The following is a 21,520-nucleotide window of genomic DNA, read 5'->3' on the forward strand; positions in this document are numbered from 1 at the left end:
TGAAGCACAGATAACACTCATTTTCTCATGCAAATCTGCTCCCAAAAGGCATGCATTTGAATTTGAAAATGAACCTCAGATTCATTTTGATTTCATTTTGTGCTATCACCTCTTCTGGCATGAATTCAAGTTCTATGTTTTCTCAGAAACGCTTTTTTATATATATATATTTTGAGATTTAGGAACTTCCTTTTATGCATTTGCATTGAAGATTGTTTCCAAAACAGGATAACAAAAGAAAAAAAAATTAATCGTGACTCAAAAAAAAAAAAAAACCAGAATTGCGCAATTTACACATAGAATTCTGAAAAAAAAGTCAGACTTGTGTGATATAAACGTATTTCTTTATATAAGACAGAAGTTTATATCTTGAAAAAATTTTTTCGCAATTCTGACTTTTTCCACAGATTTCTGAGCTTACATCTTATAATTCTATTTTTTTTTTTCCTGGTGAAAAAATATCCGAATTTGAGAGTTCAAAAGCCACATGTTAATTTTTATCCTTTTGTGAAACAGGCTTCCATATGCAAATGTTACAGGCACCAGAAACACTAAATTAAACTCCAGTTAACGTTCAACAAATGACTTTGTTCTAATGAGACTAATTAAGCTTAAGGAAGCAAATATGTAGCTTGTGAAATAATGCCACTTATTTTGTTCTAAACACTGCGACAGCCATCTACAGTGGTTCAGGAGGATTATATATGCATTGCATATTAAATATGGATATGTTTAAAGACTTGGACATTGCACAACAAATATCTATACTCAGTTTACTTAAATGCATCCGAATGCATCAAGCTACTGGATGTGTAATAACTATTAGGAATGTCTGGTATCAATGCTGCAGAGAACATGCAATGGCTCTAATTCTTATGTTGGCGTTATAAAGCAAGCTCTAGCTTTTCCATCAGTTAAATGGCTTTTAAAAAGCTTTAAAATGCCAAATTTGATTTTAAATGTACCGAAAAAATACAAATAAAACAAATTAAAGAAAGCGTTAAAAACATTCCACACTTGTCCATAATTCAAACCATAGTTAGTGTTCTTGCATGCAGCTCAGTGAACGGATATTAGAGTTTTTACGCAGTCGTGCCTGCCATCAAGCGACAGACTGAAGCATTTACATGTTCAAACTTCTAGAATTCGACATGCATCTAATACAAAGACTTATTAAGTGGGCATTTCTTTAGAGAAGGAATTTTTGTGCCTTTTTGTTTTCCTTTCATTAAAGGAAGTACCTTCAGTTCTGTTTGTCGACTTGAATGTGTTGCCATCACTGATCTATTATATATATATATATATATATATATATATATATATATATATATATATATAGATAGATAGATAGATAGATAGATAGATAGATAGATAGATAGATAGATAGATAGATAGATAGATAGATAGATAGATAGATCAGTGGTTGCTATTGATTTTTTTTTTCTTTGATTGTATTACTGTTCTCAGGCTGTTCATTGCCCTAATTGACTACATTAATGTAGATCATATTGTTTTTAAATAATATATCTGACAAAGGGGGTCGTGTAACATTTTCTGTTTTTGAATGTACAGTTAATTGAATGTTAAATATACAGTATATATGATGAATGTATGCGATTTTTCTGCTGTGCTATTTTGTCAACAAAGACCATGCAGATTTATTGTTTTTATGTAAATGCATGGATTTTTATACAAGTCATTGTCATTTTTATATGATATGCATTAAATGGCCATTGTGCCCTCACACGAAACTCCTGCTTGTGTAGATTGAATTGACTCGATTTAGCCCACAAAAATTCACCAAACAACGGAAAATGTGACCGCAACTTAAAGGGTTAGTTCACCCAAATATTACAATTATGTCATTAATAACTCACCCTCATGTCGTTCCAAACCCGTGAGGCCTCTGTTTATCTTCTGAACACAGTTTAAGATATTTTAGATTTAGTCAGAGAGCTCTCAGTCCCTCCATTGAAGCTGTGTGTACGGTATACTGTCCATGTCCAGAAAGGTAAGAAAAACATCATCAAAGTAGTCCATGTGACATCAGAGGGTCCGTTAGAATTTTTTGAAGCATTGAAAATACATTTTGGTCCAAAAATAGCAAAAACTACGACTTTATTCAGCATTGTCTTCTCTTCCGTGTCTGTTGAGAGAGAGAGTTCAAAACACAACAGTTCAGTGATATCCGGTTCGCGAACGAATCATTCAATGTAACCGGATCTTCTTGAACCAGTTCACCAAATCGAACTGAATCGTTTTAAACGGTTCACGTATCCAATACGCATTAAACCACAAATGACTTAAGCTGTTAACTTTTTTAATGTGGCTGACACTCATTTACTCAATTCATTTACTCAAACAGTACACTGACTGAAGATGAACACCGAGCCGAGCCAGATAACGAACAAAAGATAGACTCGTTCTCAAGTATTATATAGCACTTTTCATACACAATGGTAATTCAAAGTGCTTTACACTTTGTAAAAAGTGTAAAAATAAATAAATAAATAAAAATAATAAAATAAAGGAATTAAATAATGAAATTAAAACCGTTTGATATAGAATGACACATTAAATACAGTGCAATTGGTTCAGACACAGTGCTCATTCAGTAAAAGCACAACTAAAACAGATTCTGACTCAGTTTTGAGTCTAGATTTAGATGTGGCTAATGTTTTAGCACATCTGATCTCTTCCAGAATCTGGTTTTAACTGTGAGTGGCATATTAACTAAAAGCACACTCCCCTTGTTTTGTGTGAACCGTCCCTCGGCATTTCTAACTGACTTGATCCTAATGATCTGAGTGGTCTGTTAGGTTTATATTCAGTGAACATATCTGCTGTGCATTTAGGTCATAGGCCATTGAGTGATTTATAAACGAGTAAAAGCACTTTAGAAACCAATCCTAAATGAAACTGGAAGCCAGTGTAAGGATATTTAGATTATCGGGTTGTAGTCAGTATCCTGGCAGCAGTGTTCTGGATGAGCTGCAGCTGTCTAATGGTCTTCTTGGGAAAGCCGGTGAGGAGCCCATTACAATAGTCCACCCTGCTGGTGATAAAGGCATGAACAAGTTTCTCCAAGTTTTGACTGGAAACAAAACATCTATTTCTTGCAGTGTTTTTGATATGATAGTATGCCGATTTAGTTACTGCTTTGACATGACTACTGAAACTAAGGTCTGTCTCCAGAATCACACCAAGATTCCTGACTTGAATTTAAGTTGTTTGACCCTTAAAGTCAAGGTATGCATTCACCTTGAACACTTCATCTTTGTTTCCAAATGCAATGACTTCTGTTTTCTTTTTGTTTAACTGAAGACATTTTGGCACACCCAACTGTTAATTTCATCAATGCATTGGCAAAGGGAATCAATGGGGCTGTAGTCATTTGGCGATAAGGCTAGGTAGACCTGATAATCGTAAGCATAGCTGTGATAGGCAATTTGGATCTTGCTTATTATTTAACTTAATGGGAGCATATACAGGCTAAACAAGAGCGGTGCCAGAATTGAGCTTTGAGGCACTCCGCATGTCATGGATGTCCACTTAAACTTATACTCTCCTATACTCACATAATAGCCTCTCCCTTCTAAGTATGACCTGAACCATTTGAGTACCATCCCAGAAAGCCAGACCCAGTTTTCCAGTCTAATAGTATGTTGTGATCAACAGTGTCAAACGCAGCACTGAGATCGAGAAATACCAGCACTGATATTTTGCCAGAATCAGAATTCAAGCTATTATCATTTATTACCTTTATGAGCATGGTCTCTGTAGTGTGATGTGGTCGGAAACCAGATTGACAATTGTCCAGGTATCAATTTGAGCTTAAGTTGTTCAGTTGGTTAAAAACAACCTTTTCAATAATCTTGCCTTTAAAAAGAAGATTTGATATTGGTCTAAAGTGGCTCAATATGGTGTTGTCAAGATTGCTCTTTTTCAGGAGGGGCTTAACAACTGCAGTTTCAGGGAGTTTGGAAAAGTCCCAGAAAGAAGTGAGGCATTCACCACTAATAAGAGATCTGCTTCTAAACAGTTAAACTTTTGAAAAAATATGTTGGAAATGTGTCAATGTAACTGGCTGACCATTTAAGGTGCTGTACTATTTCTTCCAAAATTTTTGCTATCAATTGCTTCAAAAACAGACATAACTTATTTTTGAGATTTTGTTTGAATCTATCTCACCTCAGCATAACTTGAGGATGTGCTAATAGCCTTTCTGATATTATTGATCTTCTCAGAAAAACAGGAAGCAAACTCATTGCATCTGCTGTCTGAGCATTTCAAAGGGAAAGCTTGTAGGATTTCTTTGTAGATGCTATAGTGAATTTCAAGTTTCGTCTTCAACCACATCTGCTCAGCTTTTCTGCATTGCCTTTTCATACTCTATACTGCTGAGTTTCTCCAAGGTGCTTTTTGTCTGCCAGTCTTTTGTCTGATATTCACAGGAACAATATCATCAATAACATTCATAACTTTTGAGTTAAAGGAATCAAGGAGAAGACCAACAGTCTGAAGATATGCTTGGTGTTAAAGATATAGTCTTCATAAACAGCACACTAGTGTTCTCTTTAATGCATCTTTCTGACAGACACAGGTCTAGATTCAGTGGTAGCACACACACACACACACACACACATGTATATATATCAAAGAAAAGACAGAAGTGATCAGATAGAGCCGTGTCCTTATTAACAATGGATGAAATGTTTAGACCCTTACTGATGAGTAAATCAAGAGTGTATCCACTCAAGGTAGACTGAATCCCTAAACACAAGTATGAGCGATAGTAATAGTGAAAACCACTAATGACATGTTAATTATTAATTATAAATGTAAACGATGAGTCTTGCCTTGAACACATTAAGATATTTTTATTGAATGTAACTAGCTGAACCTTCAACGCTTTCAGAAAGTGCTTGCAGAAAGAGAAACTTGGCACTTTCTCCAATTGGGTCAGAGGACTGATTTCTTTATTATTTTAAGACATACAGAGTAAGAATTCCCATCCAGACTTTATACGGTCTGTGTCCCTTTCATCATATCTGCCTTTATAAAAAACCGCCTCCTGTTTCTGAGGCCACGGGCTAAAACGAGAGAAAATTGCTCTGCTACTACTCATTCCTCTATGAAAATTGCCGCCCCTCCTCCAGGCCTTGTCACGAATAAACTCTGCTTTTCCAGAGCGGATCGACGGGCGTCAGGCACGTAATACTGTTCCCTCACAGTCTGGAGAAAGGCATCTATTCGTTCCCCGGGTACCATGGAAACCGTGCAGCCTCCCCATCCAGCTCCGGTTAACCTGGACCCCACGGCACCCGCCTGCCTGTGAAGGGAGGAGGAAGACGATGCTAAAGTGACAATTCATTACACAGACTCAGGCAGTTTCTGTTAGTTTGCCACATGTGCTCAGAGACCTGACTCATTCAGTTCAATATCAGCATCACATAATAAACGCTGGTCAAAAGTTGAAATCATTATGGTTTTTCTATTGTTTTGAAAAAAGTCTCTTATGCTCACCAAGGCTGAATTTGATAAAAAATACAGAAAAAAAACTCATATTGAGAAACATTATTACAATTTAAATGAATGTTTTCTATTTGAATCTCTCTCTCTCTCTCTCTCTCTCTCTCTCTCTCTCTCTCTCTCTATATATATATATATATATATATATAAAATTATTTTATTTTTTTGTAAATATATATTATAAATGTTTTTAATGTAACTTTTGACCAGTTCAATGTGTCTTTGCCGAATAAAAGTATATATTTTTCTTACCAAGTTTTGAATTGTAGTGTACCGTGGTTTCCACAGGAATATAAAGCAGCACTAACTATTTTCAATATTGATAATAATCAACTTCTTGAGCAGCAAATCAGCATATTAAAATTACTTCTTGTGCCACTGAAGTCTGAAGTAATGATGCTGAAAATTCAGATTTGACTATATATATATATAAAACAGTTATTTTCAGTTGTCAAAATATTTCACAACATTACTGTTTTTACTGTATTTTAGGACTTCTTTCACAACATTAAAAAAATCTTAATTATTCCAAACTTTTGACAAGTAGTGTACGTGAACAGAAAAATAATGCATGTAAAAGATAAATGTTTTCATATTATTTTCATAAGTGCTATGGCAGTGGCATCAGCAGCCAGTCTCACTCACAGACATATGTCCACCAGCCGGTCCAGCTCGGGGCAGCTGCACTCGTACAGATCTCTGCAGCTGGCGTGGCTTTGGTTCATCAGGTCGCCCAGCTGAGCGACGGCGCTGGCAGGGGAAGAGTCGCACACGGCCTTAAACTGCAGGACGCGTGCAGCCTCGCCGTACACGTGCCTGGCACGCTGGTACAGTTTAAAAACAGTCGCTGAGGCAGAAAAATGCAAGAAGATGTAAGTACAAAAAAATCTATTGGTCAGTGTCAATAATATCTAATAAACTTCGCAAAAAAATCATATTCGTTAACCTGTTAATGCATTATTGAAGTATTTTGCATTGCTTGCTCATGTTAACTAATACAGCTGACTGATGTTTACAGATAGAGCCTTATAGCTAATATAATATAATAATACTTTTTCTCATACAATTATTTTCCCAATAAGATGAGGAATGTGTATATTAATAAAGTAAGTAGTGTTGACTTTGATTTGCTCTCTCACCGTGCTGTGTGTTGGCGCTGAGGATGTCTTCACACAGCTGCTGGGCGCTGATGCCCAGAGTCTGGCAGATCTCCTCTCTGCTGTAGGGCTCAGGGTGGAGCGCCTCCTCCACCAGCTCCAGCATCTGCTCCACACTCACCTGCAGCTCCTTCTGCAGATCTCCCAGCTTCAGCAGACCACTCCAGTCCAGGCCGCGCGCCTTAGCCAGCATCTGCACAGCATATTCTACCATCAGTATACTAAACCAACTTACATGGATACGAGAACAACTTTTGGGAAATTTGTGCATGAGTTCTTAGTGGCCAAGCACTGAAGATTATTATTTTGCTTCTTCTGGATTTAAATCTATAGATCTATAGATTTAAATCGGCAGTGTCTCATAATCTGGTTTCAGTTTTGGGGTCAGTTTCTCTAAGTCACACTTCTACTTTTCAACCAGATGTTTATAGATAGTAAACAAGAAGAGAGGCATCATCTCAGCAACTGCAGATTAATACAAAAGTTCATACATTTGGTTACAGCGCCACCTACTGTAAATAATGTATTCTTGATTCATCACTGTACATGGGACACACTACAATTTAAAAACCGGGGTCAGCGAGGGCAAATTATATTATCAAAAGTGACTGTAAATGTATTTATAATGTTACAAAACATTTGAATCGCAAAATAAATTGTTAGTTCGAATTTTCTATTCATCACAAAATACTGAGAAAAAAATATTGATATATTAGATAAGTGTCTTCAACATTGATATTGTTAACAGTGTTCTTTTGGCTCAGTGGTAGAGCATTGCGTTAGCAGCGCAAAAGGTTGTGGGTTCGATTCCCAGGGAACACATGTTAGCTTGAATGCACTGCAAGTAGCTTCGGGTAAAAGTGTCTGCTAAATGCATAAATGTTTTAAATTTTATAAATGTTTCTTGAGCAGTAAATCAGCAAATCAGAAAGATTTCTGAAGGATCATGTGACGCTGAAAGGACACTGGAGGAATGATGCTGAAATTCAGCACTGCATCATGAGAAGAAATTACATTTTCAAATACAAATAGTCACAATAAATAAATTCTAATAATATTGCCCAGTATCATAAACTAGTAATAAATAATAATAAGGTTTCTTTTAAAAACTTGAAATCTTGTCAACCCCAAACTTTTGTGTTCATTTTTGGTGAACTGCCAATAAAACGCTTAGATTAAAAAGACTAAACTATCATTCTTGATGCATCCCTGAAGATCAGACCTTGGTGGCGATGCGGCACTCCACCACCCTCATGTTGAAGTGAGACGAGGCCGCCTTGTTCATCTCCACACAACAGTTGGCGATTACAAAGACAGCCCCGTCTGGCAGCCTCACGTCTGTGGCTCGCAGCGGATTGAACTCGATCAGCTTTGCCTTGAGGAATGACAAAAAAATTAATAAGACAGAGAGAGAGAGAGAGAGAGAAAGGGAAAAATCTAGTTAAATCCCCCTTAAAAAAAAATTTTGTAGATGCATGCCACGGTATAAAATATAAATATAAAATATAAAAGATAAAAAAACTTTTTCTAATTTAAAATGCATGTGCATTAGAAACTGCACTCTTTGTATTCATGTTGATTTAATATGGTTTAAAAAATTTTTTATACCATTTAGATATTTTAAGAGACTTACTGACCTCCGCATGGATCTTTTCTATGCTTTCATACTTTTTGGTTGCACCACATGACTTTGATTTGGTGGACAATGTCTTTTATAATATTTATAACACTTTAACAAAACTGCTTTTTTTCTAAAAATATTTAGTGAAATATTATTTTCCAATAATTAAACCAAACTACTTTTTATTTTATTTTCAAGAAGAGGCATTTGGTCTTTATTATTATCCCCAAAAATCCAAATGAATTTCATTTTAGATATATTTAATACTTTTTAACATGATTACCACAAAAAATATATTATTCAATCATTGCATTCATGATGCAAAAAAGAACATACTTATATATCCCTTATACCAAAAATCAATAAAATGCCAGGTATACTGATAGAAGAAATATACAACACATGGCTTACTGTTCCCTCCTCCGCCAGGAAAGAAATGGACTGATCCATCCCTCCCCCCTCAGTGCCAATATAACGCTCACATTTGGCACACGTCTCTGCAAGAGCCACCTGAATGACATCAAATCACATCCATGATAAGCAGCAGTTCTATCTAATGCATTTCAGAGGATTTACAGTAAAGAGGACCTTAGATAGAGACTTCTGATTGGCCTGCATCGTGACCAGACCAGCGCAGCACACCAGGGCACTGGAGCTGGACAGACCCGAGCTGGCCGGGATAGTCCCGTCTACCATACAACACATCCCTGCCAATGAAGACAAACTCAAGTGCTCCTGCATACACGAGGCCAAGGGTCAAATGACTGTAGTAATAATGCAATAGAGCAAGCATGCATTATATGTGCATATATTAATCATCTCACCTGGATTCCTCTCACTCCACAAAGGAAGTAATAGTGCCATTGAGGATTCTCTCTGTCAATGGAGATGCCATCCACAGACACAGTGAAATTCCTGAAATGAATGAATGAATAAGTATGCAAGGAAGTATATGAAATCTTATTCCCACCTAGGAATAAAAAATAAAAAATGTAATTAAAGAATTTAGACTCTTAGACAAATCGTGACTTTCTACCTGATAATTAATAACTAATTTATCAATTCTGAGAAAAAAAGTCTAAATTGAGAATTTATAACTCAGAAATATGAGATATAAGCTGAGGAAAACAAATCTAAATTTTAAAATAAAAAGGTAATGTTAATATACTGTGGCAGAAAAAAAGCATCTGTGAGGCATAAAATATATGGAAGCTTATTTCCACCACAGAATATATATATATATATATATATATATATATATATATATATATATATATATATATATATATATTTCCATTAAGTAATTTAGCAGAAGCTTTTATCCAAAGCGACTTACAAATGAGGACAACGGAAGCAATCAAAATCAAAAAGTTTCAATGGTTTTTTTTTTATTATATAATAAATAAAAAGAAAAAGAATAGAGAAAGCTAGTGTTAGAGGCCTTTTGCTTTTGTAATAGTATAAGAAATAAAAAGATAAACAGATTGACTGAAAAAAGATAAGAAAGCTACTTAGATTTTTTTAAAGAAAACCAACAGTAAATGAATAGCATGCAACTGTGAAGATGAAAGATGAATACGCGACAAAACTACAGAATGCCACATTTTGTTTTTAGGTCTTTCGACACACATCTTTTACCAAATAAAAAGGAAAGCACTTTTAGAGTTCATCCCACTATTTGACGTGAGCATAAGTATTGGAGCAGTTGAATTTAAGGCAGATGTAAAAGTTTAAAGGCTAATATTTAGTTGCAGATCACTTGCATGCTATCAGAGCAGTGAGTCTGCAACCCATAGTCATGACCAGACTCTTGGTCTTATGCTTTGAAATGCTTTTCCCAGCCTTTAATGCAGCCAATTCCAAATGTTGCTTGTTTTGGGGAGTTTCTGTCTTTAGTCTCCTCTTCAGCTGGTGAAATTAATGTTCAATTGGATTTAAATTTGGAGATTGATTTGGGCAATCTAAGACTTTACATTTCTTTGCTCTGATATAGTCCTTGACTGGACTGGCAGGGTGTTTTGGGCCATTGTCCTGATCCAATATGAATTGCTTTCTAATGAGTTTGGTGGCATTTTCTTGAATATTGGTAGCCAGTATGATTTTGTACCCTTCCAAATTAATTCTGCTACTGCCATCATACATTAAGTCATCATTAAAATGAAGAGGTCCTGTTCTAGAGACAGCCATGCATGCCCATGCCATGACACCACCTCCACCAAGCTTTACAGATGAGCTTATATGCTTAGGATCATTGACTTCCTCTTTTTTTTTAGTATCCAAATTGTTTGCTTTCTTTCAAAGCCGGCTTCCTGATTTTCATCCTGGTTAGTGTGCGTCATCGTTGAATGCCAGACTTAGAATGCAGAAGCAATGGATATAACTGATAAGACACATTCCCTACTTTTAATATCTGAAGAATTAATATGTGTGTGTGTGTGTTTATATTTATGAGTTTATATCTCACAATTAATAATTTATATACTTGCAATGAACTTGCAATTCTTAAAAATATATATATTTGTTAGTAAATAAATAAATAATAAGCAAGTAAGTGAATTAATGAATTTTTCGACTAAATTTGACTAATTCAACTTTATTGAACAAATGAAGAACATTGTTACTGACTTGTATTTGGGCTCAGTGTTGGCCAGCTGGATGGTTTTGGAGTCACTGAAAGAAACTGCAGCAAGAATATTCTGCTCTATTGCCATTGGCAGCACAGCGTAGCCACAATAATCAATATGCTCACCTGAAAATGATAAGATGTAATATAAAATACCGTGCTGATGGTATTTGTTATGTTTACACACTCACGCGCTGTTTCAACCCACCAATCAAATTCACCCTCCCTGGAGCACAAGCGTAGAAGACAGGCAACTGTTTATATTTTTCATGAAAAGCCTGTTTCAGTTTCTGCAACCTAACAGAAAGAGGGAGGAAATCAGTTTTAAGTGTGTGTCTAGAGAAAAAAAAAACTACATAAGCAATAAATCGATTCCATTCAAACGTAGTCGAAGTCATCCGAAGAGCTGCACGAAGTGTTCCGAACAGCAGCAACTTACCTTTCACTTCCACTGAGCTGCACCTTGATTTTCGGTGGAATTGTAGCCATTGTGCGGTTTTTAATCTTTGTTTTTTACAGTAAATACTCTATGCACGAGTGGACTGACACTATACAAGTGCGGTCAGCTGACTGTCATACCCGGAATCACGAGTCGAACAATACGGAAGAAACTGACACGAATCCGCGAATCCCGCAGAACCGGTCGGCTGGAATCGGAAGCATTCGGACACAATCGGAACTGCGCGCGCGCACCTCACAGAACGCGCGGCGCGACGTCAAATCGCGTTTCTCTCAGAGCATTGTGGGTAAGATTCTCTCTCCCGGTCAAAATGTCTGACATGGAAGATGATTTCATGTGCGATGATGAGGAGGATTATGACTTGGTAAGAGTGTTTCAAATCAACGCATATGTAAATACATGTAATGCAGTGTGAAGCTAATATAGTGAAATCCAAAAATTGTGTTTAGCGTGTTTACACGCGCTTAATTCCGCCTTGTTTAGCAGGTGTATAGTCTGCTAATACTGCAAAAATGAATTCAAGAAATAAGACCGCATTCTTTATTTTAAGTGTTTTAGTTCATAGCTCATATATAGAAGCTCTAATGTATGTTTTGTTAACTTGCAGTCTCAAGTGAAGTTAAATTATGACCCTAGATTAAAAAAATGCATGATATCTTATTTCAGTTAGAGTTGAAATAGATTATTACGTGTTAAGGTTTTACAGCGTTAAATAATCATATCATAATTACTGTTATGTAGTTGTCATAATCATTAACAATTAAGCTGTACAGTATCTTTCAAATAGTTTCTATGTGCAGCTAGTTATGGATGTAAACATAACGTCCTGAAGAAGTCAAGTCTTTGTTTACTTTGACTTCAGGAATATTCCGAGGACAGCAACTCTGAGCCCAATGTGGATCTGGAGAATCAGTACTACAACTCTAAAGCCCTGAAGGAAGACGATCCTAAAGCAGCCCTGAGCAGCTTTCAGAAGGTCAGACGGAAGATCTGTGTGAGTCAGGATCTGTGCTGTGTGTGTGACTTTATAAAGCTGTAATCAGTGTTTTCTGTTCTGCAGGTGCTGGAGCTGGAGGGAGAGAAGGGAGAGTGGGGCTTCAAAGCACTGAAACAGATGATCAAGATCAACTTTAAGCTTGTGCGTAACAATAGTAGCAGAAATTAATTATTATTTTAAAATATATTATATATGAGATGCATATATTATATATATTTTAGGGCTGGTAATTTATGCGTTAATTAGATTAATTAATTATGGAGAAGAAAAATGCGTTAAAATTATTAATGCATTTAACGCACTTGCCCCGCCCCAGACCGATGTGGATCATCTTCCATTTCATACAGTCGATTGATGAATAATATGAGGCAGAGCAACAACTTACTGCATGATGGAGCCTAGAGAATATCCCTAAAATTCAAGATATGGGGCAAAATGCCCCTGTTTGAAATTTTGTCTCATATTTACATCACATAGTTTACGTCACATAGAAATATCACACGAGCTGTAAGCTAAGTGCAATATCACAAAATTGTGTTACTCATCTTATATGACAGTTCATTAAGAAGTTAATATTGTGTTATTTTAGAAACAATGTTTCGCTCAATTTTGCAAAGCAGAAGATAAAGACAAAGCAGAACTGTTCATCCCGAGTGGCATTTCATTTCTTAATCCACGTCTTGAACGAATTAGGTGAAGCATTTGGTGCGTTGAACAACTGGCTCTATGGCTTGTACAATCGATCGTTTTATGACATCAAAGTACAGTGAGAGCGATTCAGAAGCACAAGGAGTCATCTGCTCTCTAAGCTCTTGCGGTTCTTTGATGTCACACACCGATCGGTCTGATGGTGATGATCCGCTTCAAGTCAAACAAGCCTAATGATTCAATGAACCATTCATAAAGAACCCTTTACTTCACTCCTGAATGAATCAGCCATTTGAACGAATCAAACGAATGAATAAATGACTAGATGACTTAATCATCAAGACATTTACCACCACCTATTGGCAGTTTTAGTTTATTATTTAGAGTATCATTTCATTAAAGAAACAATTCAATATTTTCATAGTAATAATAATAAAATTAAGAAAATAAATGATTAAAGTTATAGATAACCCAACCAAACATGACAATTCTGTCATCATGTACTCACATGGTCCAAAAGACTATATGTAATAAATTTTATCAAACAAAATATTTCTTGCTGAACCTACTTTTTGTAATCTCTGTTTGATGCTTTGCACAACATTGACATTAAATTATCTTTTGGGAGTAATTTCTCCAAATTTGATGCGCGATTAATTAATTACCACATCATGTAATTAATTCGATTAAAAAATGTAATCACTTACCAGCCTATATATATATTGGCGTATTATATATATTATATTGGCATATGTAATATTTATACATGGTTTTCTTATATTACACTATACATTTTAATATATATATTTTTTTTCACAGACAAATTTTCCAGAAATGATGAACCGGTACAAACAGCTTTTGACATATATTAGGAGTGCTGTCACCAGAAATTACTCTGAGAAATCCATCAACTCTATTCTAGATTATATCTCAACCTCCAAACAGGTATTTAAGGCATTTTAAACTGCTTTCTGAGTTCAGTTATCTATTTGTGATGACAAAATAACAATACACTCTATTAATTAAAGGTTATTAAGCTATTAAAGATACTAAAATATTTCTCTTTTCATGTTTGTTTCCAGATGGACTTGCTACAAGAGTTTTATGAGACCACACTGGAAGCATTAAAAGATGCCAAAAACGACAGACTTTGGTTTAAAACTAACACCAAGGTTTGTGCTCTGGCAATGCATTCTGTATTTAGATGATCTGTTTTATATAGCAGATGTTAACCGCACACTTGTGTATCAGCAACAACACTATGCACAATACTATTATAATAATTATGCAATTTACATTTATTCTGGTACAGACTTCCAAAAGAGTCTGTATTTAATTCAGGAATATTGCTAACTTCTGCTTCTCCGTTTCTGGTAGCTCGGAAAGTTGTACCTGGAAAGAGAAGAGTTTGGAAAGCTCCAGAAAATTCTCAGGCAGTTGCATCAGTCATGTCAGGTAGAGTAAATAATCAGTGTTGTGTAAATAAGAAAACCTGCTTCAGATATCTTCTAACGTTGACATTGAGTATATGGCAAAAAAAAAAAAAAAAATACAACCAGAGAGTGCACGCATACACTGAGATGTAGGTTAGAGTACTGCACGATTAACCGAATGCGATTGTCATGCGCATCTTGTCAGTAAAGCTGGTTCTGTGATCAGTAGTAAATCTCCATCACATGTTTTCAGGTGGAGCAGCATTTACTACACAAAGCCGTAGTTCACTGACAAGATACGTAAAATCACGTTCGTAATCAAAATTATGCGATTATGAAAGCTGTTTGCATAGCTATAGAGCTGTAACAAACAATTACTTTGATAATCGATTAATCTAACGATTATTACAACGATTAATCGACTAATCAGCAATTATTTCACTGATTAATTAGTAGACTTAGATTTTTTGCTTTTGCAATTGGATAAAATATTGAGCTAAATGTTAAATGATAGTAAGTTTTTAGTATGTAATATGGATAAAATACAAGATAAAGGTAAGTGAAAAGGTGCTTTGTTTTTGGGTAAACTATTTTATTCACAACATAATCTCTCTTAAAATACCAATATAGGGTAATGGTAATCTAAACCGTTATGAGATAGATCAAGCTTTGATCTCTGCAAATCAAACTATCACTTTAATGAATTTTTTTTCCCCACTAATGAAAATATTATGTCATTAGCTAGCTTAACACTGGCGAGCTGCTTTAAAATAGAAAATCGCGTTGTAATTCTAACTGAAAATGACTCTGACTCTGGTTTTTTGTGTGTAATACTGTAAAGCTGCTTGATTTAAGGCTATCTATTGCAGTGTTTCTCAACTGGTGGGTCGCAAGACCATTCTGAGTGGGTCGCGGAGTGTACAGTCAAAGAAACCACATCAGCAACAAAAAACGTAATTCTAAATGTTTTTTTTTTCTGGTGCGAGACTTTTATTTTGAAAGGTGTGTTTGAAAGCTGTCCCAATTTAGTATCTGCGGTCAGATGAGATTATCAGGCTTAATGTCAGTCTCATTATTCTATTGTTTTTTTGTTTTGTTTTTTTTGGTAACTTATAATAAGTCTCTCACCTCAGAAAAATGAACTGTTTGTCAGACTGTGCTTGTAGTACGCACTCTTTGTTTGTTTATCATTTCACTAAAGCGCTAAAGAAACTACAAGCATGCAATGTGTGAAATAAAAGTAAAGTACCAATAAATCACATAACTGGTGCTTTGTGTGTTAGCTGGGAAAGATTTGCATGAAAGTATGATATTCATTCTATTCAGGAGCAGTTTCCATGTTTCATTAACAGTTCATGTTAGTATTGTGTATTCACCATGGTAAATGTTGTTTCCATAACCCAAAAACACCATGTTATTTTCGCTTTGTGTTATTTTATATATATGTTTAAATCACTGTGGTGGCTCATACCAACTTAATTGTATTAACAAAAACTAGTTTGGGACTGCTATTTAATAGCCTTACTTTTATAGGCTGTTTAATCATCGATATTAGTCATATTCTTACAATTTGTGTATTTTAAGTAAAGGGGGACAGTACTTGTGTGTGTCATCAATTTTGTGAATTAAATGAGCTTTTCTTTTTTTTAACACACACATGACCATGATGGGGAAATGTGGGACTCGCGGCCGAACCAGTTGAGAAGCACTGATCTGTTGCATACTATCATTATAGAAATAAACATGACGTGACTGGACTTTACTAGAGTGCCGAACCGCAGAGCTCGTGGAAACGTGCTCGTGTTTTTTCGTTATTGAGAGGAAAGCGTGCAGCATATATTTACATATTCACCCAAACGGCTCTCGGCAGTTTCAGGCTAAATTACATTCTTCGTTACAGCGCCACACTGGTCAAACCACATTACTGTAGGCTCTTACTTTAGGTCAGGGGTCAGCCACCTATGGCACGCTTCAGTGTGGGAAAAATCACTGGTTTTGAGGGTTTGTTTGCGTTCATTAGGGCTGTCACTTTTGTGAAAAAATAATTTTCGATTTTTAAGACTTGAGTGTTCATTGAATCGATTGTATAGTTAAATTTACATTTTGATTTTGACACTTCAAAGCGACTTACAATTGGGGGATAAATATTGGGTGATTCTTCTTAAAGAGGCAAACAGACACAGCAAGAGCTTGTAATACAAAATTTTAGACATTGTTCAAATAACTACAAAAGTATATACAATTCTCACAAATATATAGTTAATAGCGTATAGTTAATATCACACAGAGAGTGAAGTTTTTCTACAAGTGCATGATTGCAAATGTGACATTGATTTTATGAGTCAAATGAACAAGAAGTTGATGTTAATTGACTTATATTTCAAACAACTTTTAACAACAGTGCTTTTTTTTTCTCTCTGTTTCATCAATGAAAAAAAAAATTAAAGTATATTTCCCCCTTTATTTGAAATGTCTTCAACTTTTCCTTCATCCTGCATTAAACAACCTGTGTTGATACTGCTTTAATTTGATTGGTAACAGACCTGTAGTGTCTTACTATTCAAATGTATTTATTGTAAGAACTTTGATGCATTGAAGAAGAATGATGCATTGCATACATTTAATTAGTTTAGAAAAAATGGGTCGTATAAAGGTAAAAATGCCTATAAAAGGAAAAAAAACTATTTAAACTAATTGGAAAAGTTAATTAAACTCCTGCGAACTAATCACCACGCAGAATATGAAGAATATCATAAGCTCTGGGTGTCAGCTGTCCACGTCAACCCCTAAACCTGCCAAAGTACCAGCACAATAACACACTCACAAAATATTGTCTAAATATCATCAACAACAAAATTCCAGAAAATATTGAGATATAATTTTTGTCTTTATTGCACACCCCTAGACGGATGAAGGAGAGGACGACTTGAAGAAGGGCACACAGCTGTTGGAGATCTATGCTTTGGAGATTCAGATGTATACGGCGCAGAAAAATAACAAGAAACTCAAAGCCCTCTACGAGCAATCATTACACATTAAATCAGCCATCCCACATCCGCTCATCATGGGAGTCATCAGAGGTAACCAACACACTTTAATACCAGAGATGAAATTATCAAGACCAAGTGTTCAGTTTTGTTTTTGATTTGGTTTGGTTTTTGTTTTGTTTATAATTGGACAGTTTGTTTTGCTTTGGTTTGTTTTAGTTTTGTTTGGGTTTTTTGTTTGTTTGTAGTTGTGAAGATGAAAATTAGTGTCAATTTTGGTTTGAGATTTTTTTTGGTTTGAGATTTTTTTTTTTGGTTTGGTTGGCATACAATAGCAAATTCTGTTTTGTAGAAATAAGTGATTAGTTTGGGTTTTCTTTGTGTTTTGTAGATAATTTGAAAGTTTGTTTTGGTTTTTGTTCTGTGTACAATTGCAAATTTGGTTTGTGGCTGTGAAGCTGAAGAAATTAGTGTTTAGTTTTGGTTTGGATTGATTTGGTATTTATCTTTCTTTTGGTATTTGTTTGTGTATAATTGGAAAGATAGGTTTTTTTTGGTATTTGATGTTTTTTCTTTAAAGGGGGGGTGAAATGCTCGTTTTCACTCAATATCCTGTTAATCTTGAGTACCTATAGAGTAGTACTGCATCCTTCATAACTCCAAAAAGTCTTTAGTTTTATTATATTCATAAGAGAAAGATAGTCTGTACCGATTTTTCCCGGAAAAACACGACTGGCTGGAGGCGTGACGTGTGGGCGGAGCTAAAGAATCAGGAGCGCCAGTAGGCTTTTGTGTTGAGAGCGTTTGGAAGCTGTGACATTACCTTGAGGAAAAAACCATCATCCAAAACAAACCATGGCTAACAGTCAGATTCAGCTGTTTATTTATGATCCAGAATCATATGCAGAGGCTGAAACTGAACGAGAGCAGCAGCAAGGACTCGCTCCGAGCGGGGCTCGAACCCGGGTCTCTGGCATGGGAGGCGGACGCACTAACAAGGAGGCAGAGATATTTGAAGCAGTTTTACTCACCGCCTGCGGTTCCAACACACGATCGTGACCCTTTTTCCTTGGGATTGCATCATCCTTAAGAAATAAACGATACGCAAATCCGGCGTCAAACTGGGCCTTGTTTGTAAAACAACTACTTTTGGTGACATTTCGCGACGCTCTCGCTCTGATCAGTGAAGTCTGTTGTGCTCTCAGTGCTCTGCTATACGGGAGTGTTTGCTCTTCCGGCAGACGCGCCCTCAGGACCCATATAAGGAAATTCCGCTCCATCTAACGTCACACAGACCCATACTCGAAAAAAACTTTCCGAAACTTGTGACAAACCGGAAGGAGTATTTTTGGAACAGAAATACTCCTTCAAACGTACAACTTCATTTTTGAAACTTTGTCCATGTTTAGCATGGGAATCCAACTCTTTAACAGTGTCAAAAACTCAGTATGCATGAAATAGCATTTCACCCCCCCTTTAAGTTGGGTTTGTTTTTGTTTCATGCTCGATTGGAAAGTCCACTCATTTTGTTTGATATGATTCTTTTTAGAATGTGGTGGTAAAATGCACCTGAGGGAGGGAGAGTTCGAGAAGGCACATACAGACTTTTTTGAGGCATTCAAAAACTATGACGAGTCTGGAAGCCCCAGGCGAACCACTTGTCTAAAGTACCTGGTCTTGGCCAACATGCTGATGAAGTCTGGAATCAACCCATTTGATTCTCAAGAGGTATAAGGTGTTAATTGTGCACAGGCCCACATGGGATCTAAGGCCATCAGCAAGCTAGATTTGGATTTCTCAATACTCTACAATTTTAACTGTAGCATATTCATATATGAAATATTTTGGAGAATTTGAGTTTGCTTATATTGACCAGTTGGCATGTTGTGCTCTGTTTTGCTTAATGTACATAATTGAACCTTAAAAGCTACTTATTTCCCCCCTGACCATAGAAGATAAAATGCTGTGGTCTGTAATATAACTAAAAATCTTTCTAAATCACTGTGACTAGGCGAAACCTTACAAAAATGATCCAGAAATCCTAGCAATGACAAACCTGGTAAGGTAAGTGCGCACAATACTTAATTTCTCCATTTATCTGATCCTGCTTTTTTTTTATTTTTATTTTTTTTAGTTTTTATCGTCTGAATAGATTGATTTTCAGTTATTAATCGCCTATAACTTGTTTCCAGTGCCTACCAGAACAATGACATCACAGAATTTGAGAAAATCCTGAAGACGAACCACAGCAACATAATGGACGACCCCTTCATCAGAGAACATATTGAGGGTCAGTTTGGGTGGCTTTAACTTTCACGTACATATTCGCATATTTATTTCATAAATCTCAAGACAACAAATGTGGAGTCAGTAAGTACATAATCGTTTTTCTCTCTGCTTCTCCTTTCAGAATTATTACGGAACATAAGAACACAAGTGCTCATCAAATTGATTAAGCCTTACACTAGGATACACATACCATTTATTTCAAAGGTAAACATTATATTATATATTATATTATACATTATGCAATTGTAATGTAATGTTCCCTGTTTTTCTTTAGGAATTGAATATTGATGTTGCAGATGTAGAAAGCTTGCTTGTGCAGTGTATTTTAGACAAGTAAGTTAAACACTTTTTAATAAAAATCTGTTTTTTATATAATGTTTCACTGCATTTTTATTTTATGTATCTAATGTATGTCTTTCAGCACGATCAATGGTAGAATTGATCAAGTCAATCAGCTGTTGGAGCTCGATCACCAGAAAAGAGGCGGAGCTCGATACACCGCCCTGGACAAATGGACCAATCAGCTGAACACTCTCAACCAGGCTATTGTTAGCAAACTGGCTTGATTTCACACTGACGATCCTGGAAAACAAGTTGATCCATCGGACAGCCGGTCGACTCGAGGCTGTCAGTGACATTAACTACTTTCAAGGCCTTTACTCTCCCAATCACAGGAGGAACGTAATTTGGCTAGTGTGTATTTTTACAGCTGTAGTCACTTAAGTCAGTTTTAAATGTCCTTAACAGAGCAGAAGTTCCCACAGGATGTCTGCTGTACTGAATTGTTAGGTCTCTAATATGAACATGTTTGCATCATCTAAAAAATATTTTATTTAATAGCACATATTGGCACTTGGCAGACATCTAAAAGGCATATGTTTTGTCTTTAATGGAACACGTGAGGACATGCTGTGTGAAATTGAATCATTTATTTGTTGAACTGTCTCTTGTCAGAGTCGGCATGTTTTACTTGGTTTGCATAGACCTCAGTTGATGAGTTTTATGCAGTTGCACCGCAGCACATGCGTATTAAAGTGCAGGCATTGCTAGAATTCCTCTCACCAAATATTACAGATCTGTTTAAAGCGTTCTGCTTTTTGACTCTGAGCTCTTCTGTTTCACTTTTCAACAACAAAAATAAAGAATACAATAATTTGCTTCAGTGAAAAATGTGTGTAATATTGTATGATTTTATGCATGATAAGCAATGAAGTAAAAATAAGATTTCATATACGTATATGCAATATAATAGCTGAATATATAGAAAAGACAAAGCAAAAATTTTGCTATATATATATAGATATAGATATAGATATTTATATGATAGGTAAAAATTGATAGCCTTAATGCACCGTAAGTCGCTTTGGATAAAAGTGTCTGCTAAATGCGTAAATTTAATTTAATATATATTTATTTATTTTTATGTGTGTGTGTGTGTGTGTGTAAAAGAATATATAATGTAAGTATATTTATTGAATAAAATATATAATTATACATCTAAACTATTATAATTACTATAAATTGTCTATCATTTTTAAATAGAAATAATTTAACATGCATTTTTTTTTGCTCCAATGTCTGTAAAGGTTTATGATTTTATCTGATAATTTTGTTTCAATGCTCAAAAACACAAAATTTTACAGTTTTCATATGCATACATTATTTCTCCGAATTTAACTAATATCTGAAAGTGCATACAACATAGAATAATATCTTTTATTTTTTCATGTATACACTACATGGCTAAAAGTCTTAACCGAATAACCAAACCAG

General features: G+C 35.5%; 3 protein-coding genes across 5 annotated transcripts in view; 2 read left to right on the forward strand and 1 right to left on the reverse strand.

The window, feature by feature from the left end:
• Positions 1-290, forward strand: part of LOC113067037 (probable phospholipid-transporting ATPase IM) — a 30,792-nt gene extending 30,502 nt beyond the window's left edge. For both annotated transcript variants that reach the window (XM_026239245.1, XM_026239246.1), the window contains one exon: positions 1-290. This exon is cut by the window's left edge and continues 479 nt beyond it. The gene's annotated coding sequence lies outside the window, so the exon portion shown is untranslated.
• Positions 291-4,859: 4,569 nt separating this feature from the next.
• LOC113067040 (N-acetylgalactosamine kinase) lies at positions 4,860-11,569 on the reverse strand. The gene is made up of 10 exons (XM_026239249.1): positions 11,373-11,569; positions 11,142-11,230; positions 10,936-11,059; positions 9,135-9,225; positions 8,899-9,045; positions 8,722-8,820; positions 7,912-8,064; positions 6,672-6,882; positions 6,178-6,379; positions 4,860-5,332 (listed from the first exon to the last, which is right to left on the reverse strand). The coding sequence occupies exons 1-10, from the start codon at positions 11,420-11,422 to the stop codon at positions 5,125-5,127; spliced, it is 1,374 nt and encodes a 457-aa protein (XP_026095034.1). The 5' UTR covers positions 11,423-11,569; the 3' UTR covers positions 4,860-5,124.
• Positions 11,570-11,620: 51 nt separating this feature from the next.
• On the forward strand, positions 11,621-20,917 carry cops2 (COP9 signalosome subunit 2). 2 transcript variants are annotated; one of them, XM_026239247.1, is made up of 14 exons: positions 11,621-11,757; positions 12,256-12,369; positions 12,454-12,531; positions 13,858-13,983; positions 14,121-14,210; positions 14,416-14,493; positions 15,341-15,424; positions 17,377-17,551; positions 19,008-19,186; positions 19,470-19,522; positions 19,651-19,748; positions 19,869-19,951; positions 20,022-20,080; positions 20,169-20,917. In XM_026239247.1, the coding sequence occupies exons 1-14, from the start codon at positions 11,704-11,706 to the stop codon at positions 20,311-20,313; spliced, it is 1,416 nt and encodes a 471-aa protein (XP_026095032.1). In that variant the 5' UTR covers positions 11,621-11,703; the 3' UTR covers positions 20,314-20,917. The 2 variants fall into 2 exon arrangements, with proteins under 2 accessions (XP_026095032.1, XP_026095033.1); XM_026239248.1 differs by lacking the exon at positions 15,341-15,424.
• Positions 20,918-21,520: the final 603 nt, after the last annotated feature.

The sequence above is a fragment of the Carassius auratus genome, chromosome 50 (assembly GCF_003368295.1).
Source record: "Carassius auratus strain Wakin chromosome 50, ASM336829v1, whole genome shotgun sequence".
In the NCBI taxonomy this organism is placed as follows: domain Eukaryota; kingdom Metazoa; phylum Chordata; class Actinopteri; order Cypriniformes; family Cyprinidae; genus Carassius; species Carassius auratus.

Coding starts and splice junctions, on each gene's coding strand:
- LOC113067040 (XM_026239249.1), bottom strand. CDS start 11,422: ATGGCTACAATTCCACCGAAAATCAAGGTGCAGCTCAGTGGAAGTGAA. Junction 6,883..7,911: donor AGTGCCGCATCGCCACCAAG/GTCTGATCTTCA, acceptor TATGCTGTGCAG/ATGCTGGCTAAGGCGCGCGG. Junction 6,380..6,671: donor CAGCGCCAACACACAGCACG/GTGAGAGAGCAA, acceptor TTTCTGCCTCAG/CGACTGTTTTTAAACTGTAC.
- cops2 (XM_026239247.1), top strand. CDS start 11,704: ATGTCTGACATGGAAGATGATTTCATGTGCGATGATGAGGAGGATTAT. Junction 15,425..17,376: donor CCACATCAGCAACAAAAAAC/GTAATTCTAAAT, acceptor GCACACCCCTAG/ACGGATGAAGGAGAGGACGA. Junction 19,187..19,469: donor ACCCATTTGATTCTCAAGAG/GTATAAGGTGTT, acceptor CACTGTGACTAG/GCGAAACCTTACAAAAATGA.